Source organism: Seriola lalandi, unplaced genomic scaffold (assembly GCF_002814215.2).
Source record: "Seriola lalandi dorsalis isolate HSWRI2012SDOR001 ecotype SW California unplaced genomic scaffold, Sedor1 jcf7180002054656, whole genome shotgun sequence".
NCBI lineage: Eukaryota > Metazoa > Chordata > Actinopteri > Carangiformes > Carangidae > Seriola > Seriola lalandi.
The window spans coordinates 645,039-652,006 of record NW_019525209.1 but is presented as its reverse complement, the minus strand read 5'-3'; the positions used below and the strand labels follow the sequence as shown (position 1 = coordinate 652,006).

General features: G+C 39.2%; 1 protein-coding gene across 1 annotated transcript in view; it reads right to left on the bottom strand.

Moving 5' to 3' along the window:
• Window positions 1-6,968, bottom strand: part of lcor (ligand dependent nuclear receptor corepressor) — an 86,944-nt gene that overhangs the window by 34,102 nt on the left and 45,874 nt on the right. Inside the window, exons 2-3 of the mRNA XM_023420698.2 lie at window positions 5,924-5,989; window positions 975-1,054 (exon numbers count right to left, since the gene is read on the bottom strand). Of these exons, the coding sequence (XP_023276466.1) occupies window positions 975-1,054; window positions 5,924-5,989 (146 nt within the window). The remainder of the gene's footprint in view (window positions 1-974; window positions 1,055-5,923; window positions 5,990-6,968) is intronic.

Sequence of the window (6,968 nt, the reverse complement as noted above, 5' to 3'; positions counted from 1 at the left end):
CTAATTTACACCCATGTCACCTCCTCCTCCTCCTTCTGCATATGTGTACACACACACACACACACACACACACACACACACACACACACTTACACAGTCACTTCCAAATCATTATGTAGCATTCCTTTCATAAGCCAAATTGGGGTCAAGAGCATGATGGTTGAAAAACACAAATAACAAGTATGCAGGAGGAGGAGGAGGAGGGAAGACAAAGATGTGGAGCTTTCAATGGAAATCTCAAAATGGCGGCAGACAAAAACACAAAATGTGTGGTCAAAAGGAAGGGCTTCATTCACAAGGTCAGCTGAAGTTTTTCTATTCTGAAGAAAGCAGCATTTGTCTCATTCTTCCTAATGGACACATGGAAAAATGCAATAACAACACAGTGATCTATATTTTTAATTTTGCTATTTTGAAAATTTTATTATTGAATTATTTTACATTTTATTCAAGTATATAATATCTTATAATAGTTACTGATCATTAATTTATAGGATAAAAATGTCTGCCGAATGCTGCACAGTTAATATTTTAAAACCAATTATTAATTATGAGGTTTAAGTTGTTTAGAAGTGAAACAATTTCTTAGTTAGTTGTAAACTAACTAGACACTTTGTTTAAAGGAGTAGTTTGACATTTTGGGAAATATATTCACTTGCTTTCTTGCTGACACTTTTGAGTCTGAGCTTGGTTAGTATGACATAGCTTAGCTTAGCATAAAGACTGGAAAGTGCAAGCCTGAGTCCGTCCAAGGACTTTGAAAAAACACTATTGGTACCTTTACATTTTTTTTACTAATTAACACATTATTTCTCATTTATTTACACAAACAAATGTGCAAAGATAACTCCAGTCTGTATGCTAAGCTAAGCTAACTGTATGATGGTTCTAGCTTCATATAAAGAAATAAAAGTGATATTAATCTTTTCAGAGATCGTCTGACAGTGAGAGAAAACGATGACGGCGTCTCGTACCTTGACTTTCTCACGTCTTAAGCAGCAGAAGAGACAGTTTTCGTCGAAGGACCAGTCAGACACTTCCTCGGGCTCGCAGTCTGGATCACACAGGAAGAAGAAAGAAAGCAGAGGGTTATGTCATGACAAACTCCAGCTCCCATAATCCTCAGTGTCTCCCGACTCGAGCATCATGCAAAAACAAAGAAGCAAACGGCAAAAGAAATCCTCCTTTTCTACAGTTTCAAATTGTGTATTTTGTTTGCACTGTGTGTTTATCGACTGCAGCATTAATTCAGATTAAATAACTGAATACAGGATGAATCTTAAAAACTGCTGTAAACGAGGTGTAGATGAATCAACGGAGAAATCCCAACACGCCGTCTGTTTTCACTCGACACCCAGTAAAGTCTGCAGGGACTGACAGCTGAGGGGCCACAAACCACAACAATGAGAGCTTTAAAAATATTCACTTTTAATTGCAGCCAGTGATTAAGTTACAGCAACAACTAACTTCATGTATCAAGAATGCTGCATAAAAATCAACCACATCTGCGTCTGAGGACTCAGTGTTTATCAGTCCTGAGGGTGGTGGAATATGCATGATCCTTCACTTCCCATTAAACTGTGAAAATCAGCAAAATTTAAGTCATGAGGTGATAATTTTAACAGCCCTCGTTCACACTGGAGCAGCGTTACCTGGACAGCTGTTTCCTGTCAGGAAAATAAAAGCCAGCATCTGCGGTTCTTGACGAGGTGAACAAAGTCTAAACAAAGTTTGACCTCGAATAAGAAGTTTGTGTAGAAGTTAAAAAATCCTGCACATGTTCCCCACATGATTAAATCTCGAGATTTTGCTTTTTCTGCTAAAATTATTTTCTTTGCAGCATCTTTAATGCTTGACCCAGAAAACCTAACCTATCAGGTGATACAGGAAAAGATATCTTTAGAACTGTTAAATGAAAAAGTTTCATTTGGTGATGGAATATATAGATATTTTTTCAAATTTATAACATATCGAACAATTATAATTTTGTTTTACAGAAACACACACAAAGAAATCTTGACACAAATAACATAGTATGTATCTTGGTCATAATTCTTTAAAAAGAAAACTCATCTAACTGGAAAATTTTACAGTTTTACAATATAAAAATAAACTTCCCAGTGTTTTCTGGTTATTACAAACTATGTAATAAACTCCTGTTATGTCTTGTTACTGATTGGCAGACATATACACCTACAGTATATCTGCAATAAGATAATACTGGCTGAAGTATCCACCTGTGTCTTATTTTGAAATACCATTCCATCAATTTACCATATTTGTACCGATCCATGACTTTCCATTAATTTGTAAAATTTGAAAAGGTGTAATCCAGTTGGTGAAACATATTTGAGTCGTGTACTCTCGGCTCTGTACTCCCTTCAGACTTGATGTTGGCCGTGTAATCCATCATGACCGAGTCTGTGATGGAACACACAGCCCCAGGAAGTTGATCCTTGATTTTCGAACCACATGGAAATAAGTGGAAACAATGGCCGCCTGGAACGACTGAAGAAATGCATCCAAAAAATCTAAATCTAGATCGAACTGTTTAACTGCACATTCTGCACTTTTGACCACGCCCAGCTGTGATGTCACAGTGCACCGACTACACCCTGAGTGCACATCTACATCACTGAAGCACGGAGACGAGATAAACCACTTGAGGTCAGCAAAAAAAAGGATTATTAGCTGCTGTTGAGTCACATTTTGAAGAAATAAAAATCGCAAAAAATATCAGTGTACGCCTTTAAAAACACCAACTGATGTCTTTTGCAATTATTACAAATCACCGTGGGAACCACACAAGGTCTTCTGGGCTATTCGGTGTGTTAGTTTTCTACCTGAACTCCTTTCTTCTTTACGTGTGTGTGCACACAAGTTCTTACACGCTGCGTTCTTTATAATAATACAGCAGATCACATCTGCGTCTCTTCCAATCACAGTCCCACTTTCCTTTCACATTCCTGCGAGACATGCAACAGTCTATTACTCTCTCTTTCTCTTGTTCTATCTCTTCCTCTCGCTGTAATGAAAAGGTCAAAGGTGAGCTGTGCTTGAACCCCGTGGTTGTGCCACTTACAATATCCCTGGGAAGGCGCCAATTAGCTCCAGTCCCACAGCTAACGTGACCCCCCACCCTCACAGTAGTCAAGTTTCTGGTGTATGTGTGTGTGTGTGTGTGTGTGTGTGTGTGTGTGTGTGTGTGTGTGTGTGTGTGTTAGTGAGTCTGTGTAGTTAAGTGGAAGACAACAAAATCATCAACCACAAATATATCGATATTTAAACACAACGTGGTCACATGACACTGGGAATTCTGGGAAATATAGGAAATCACTAAGCGCTGATGTAGAGCACAATTTGAGGGAAAATAATCTATAACAAAATAAATGTTATGTTTTTCATTTAAAAGTGTGAATATGTATATCTATGCGTTGTCAATGTATGTGTGTGTGTGTGTGTGTGTGTATAAACTTTACTGCCTGCTCTGCTCTGTAAATCAGCAAGCATGACTGCTTTATTATGAGACCGTGTGTGTGTGTGTGTGTGTGTGTGTGTGTGTGTTTGTGTGATTGTAAGTGCAATGCATGAGTGAAAATATCAGAAATATTCTAAAAATGCCTTAAGTTGGTGGGGGAGGTGTCACATGACTCCAGGACGCCATGTTGACCTCATTTCTCCGAGATAAGAGGAGAGAAAAAGAGAGAGAGAGAGAGAGAGAGAGAGAGAGAGAAAGAGAGAGAGAGAGAGAGAGAGAGCGAGAGAGATCTGGTTGTTTAGGTGAGATTGGGCTTCGCTCGCTTCACTCTCATGACGTCCATATTTGATCTGTGTCAGTCAGAGCAGGGACGTCGCTCTGACAGAATCAGGTGGCAGTTCTTGGTGATTCCTGGTTTATCTTAAGGTGGTTGTGAGTGGATACTGTACATCCTTCACTCGGGGCTCTGGGGCCTTAATAACACATGATAACACAAACTATTAACATGAATAATAATGATACGCACTGTTATTTCCCTCAGTGCCATGGATTACAAAAAATGTTTTACACATGAACGAAAGGGTGAATAAATGACAGAATACATGAATGAAAAGACACAGAACAGCTTGTACAGCATCCACAGATCCAGGTTTGTCTGACTGAGTGACTGAGTGACTGAGTGACTGAGTGACTGATTGACTGAGTGACTGATTGACTGAATGACTGAGTGACTGACTGAGTGACTGACTGACTGACTGACTGACTGACTGAGTGATAGAGTTGCGTGCTCAAGTTCCTGCTGAACGCCACATGACTGAGTCGTGAAGTTACACCATTGGTCAGTGCTCTCTCAAAATAAAAGAGCTAACAGCGCTAACAGTTTGTATTAGAGGGCGTTTACAGCCTGAAGTGTTGGCAACTGTGTGAATTTTTCGTTGGACTTAGAGACTTTGTTTCCATTGACTTCTTGGACAAACTTTAACTACAGCTACAGCTAACTTTGTCTCTGAGCGATCATTTAACAAGTCAATGTAGCTGAAATCGTAGCAAAGTTTTTGTCTGTAGTTTGTGCGTTTGGTGATTTTGTCAGACGATGTTGTGGTTATAAAAATCTGGATTTTAGCAGCAGCTTGGAAAATGGCTTTGAAGTTAACATTTAGTTGCAATGTGTCGCGTTTCAGTCTCTATTTCAAACCGAGCCGGAGAGAAGCAAACAGTTAAAGGTCTGAAACCAGCTGACACTACTGCAAACACAACTTGATAATGTCAGTTTCAACTACGTCCTCAATTACAATGACCACATACTAGGTTTTGACCCAGTCTTGTTTTTATCAGGCTGGATCACAGCTCTGTGGATGGTTCGTCCAACACTTGATCTAGAATGAAAAACAAGTTTTTAAGGGTGGTAAGGATGTAAGAAGATCTGATTCGGTCTCACCGAGTCTCCTTTTATGTTTAATTTAGTGAACTACTTCCTCATTCTGGTTCTGACAACTCACCTAAGAATCAATTTGCATATTAAACTACTAAAATGAACACTGAAGTGCCGAAATAGGCTTGACTGATGCAAGGCGGAAACTAAATTTAAGAAACGCTTGCAGTTTGTTGTTGATCTGCAACATTAGCGGCCGACCTTTGTTGAAAAGGACAATACCCGACCAGACAGACTGGTTCTGCTGGGGGCCAGTTTCTGTTGGTGATGGTCTGACCCTGACTGCTGTTTCAGCAGGTGAACCTGGTCACGTTTCAGCCAGCTCATCGAGAGTCAGACTCGATCTCTGCCTGGTTGAGACCAGTAAGAAACCAGTAAGAAACCAGTAAGAAACCAGTAAGAAACCAGTAAGAAACCAGTAAGAAACCAGGGCAGGAGTTCCTCAGAAACGCGCGCTCGTGTTCGCGACGTTTGTCCGGTTTTGCTGGAGTTTGGCATCAATCAAAGGTCGCTGTTTGTGCATTTTAAGTAGTTTTGGCAGCAGTGTCAATTCTGCAGGCGTGGCAATAAAATATCTTCAACACCGATCAATACATTGATGAGGAGATGCTGCTTTGCTTAAGATCCATACGGCCTCATACAATCTGTGTCAACAATGATCCTGATTTACAGCTCATGCAGGATAAATGTGTTTTTAAGTACATGCAGTAAAAACAGCAAAAGCAATCAAATTCAGTTCAGTCCTTGTAAACAACGCTGTTGAAAAAACAATATTATTTCTAATTTAACTCATTTATTCTTTGATTTGTTTCTTTTATTTAATTCATCTTAGCAGCTTCCAGTCATTAGTGTTTTATTAACCGTAAATGACTTTGTAATTTTGTTTTGAAAGAAAAGTTATGGAAACATTCTGAAATTTGTTTTCTGTGTATATATACTTACAGTATATCATCGTGTTATTGTGTTATTATTAATAAAAATGTATATTTGTTTGTGTGTTTGCGCGTGTTTACCTTGGAAAAGGGTGATATCTTTGACTAGTCCCGGCCCAAACAAGCCTTCCAAGATGCTTTCAAAGCCTGTGGGAAAAAAAGAGTAGAGATGTGATATTAAGGCAAGGTGACATGTTTACCATCAAAACAACAAATATGACAACAGCTAAATATGATAACAAAAAAAAAAAAAGGCTGTCACACAAGATGAAATAATTCCACCGCTGTGTTTCCAAATGAAATATTTAAACACAAAAATCATTTTAAAGGAATTTGTGAACCGTTATTTTATCTTATGAAGGGTAGAGAACATGAACGACAATGACTTTTCCCCCCAGGGGCATTTTTTGCTGATGCACATCCTCCACTGCTCTCACCTCGCGGCAGCAAAAAAAACCAAAACCAAAAATAGCAGCACAGAGCGGTTTGTATCTTAAATCATGTAAATAAACATGTTTTTATATTTTATGAAAACTGACAATAATAAAAATAACACACACACACACACACTCACTCACTCGTGCATACAAACAATGGCATGGAAGCTCATTTTAGGAACACACACACACAAACACACAATGATGTGAGAGCACAAAAATCACAGAAACACACACACACACACACACACACACACACACACACACACACACACAGACAATAGACAAGGCCAGTGCAAAGGGGTTTTTGGGCGCACAACACACAAACAGACACACACCGAAATATCTACAAAGACAAGGCTGGGTGAGCAATTATTATGCATATACACACAATAGATGCACACACACACACACACACACACACGCCTATACAGACTGGGTGTGGAGGCATTTATTAGTCAATGTGCACAAAGGACTTTCTCTCTTACACACACACACACACACCCTTGTCTTTCTTCCCACATCTTAAAGCAAATGAACGCTTTACCTCTAATACACCAAGCTAATGTCACTCACTTTATATTAACTGTAAATACCCTCGTTCTGCTGTTGCTTGGCAACCACATACAGAGAAACATAAATACACATTGCAATTTTCAACCTGACCCCCCACCAACCTCACCCCCCCT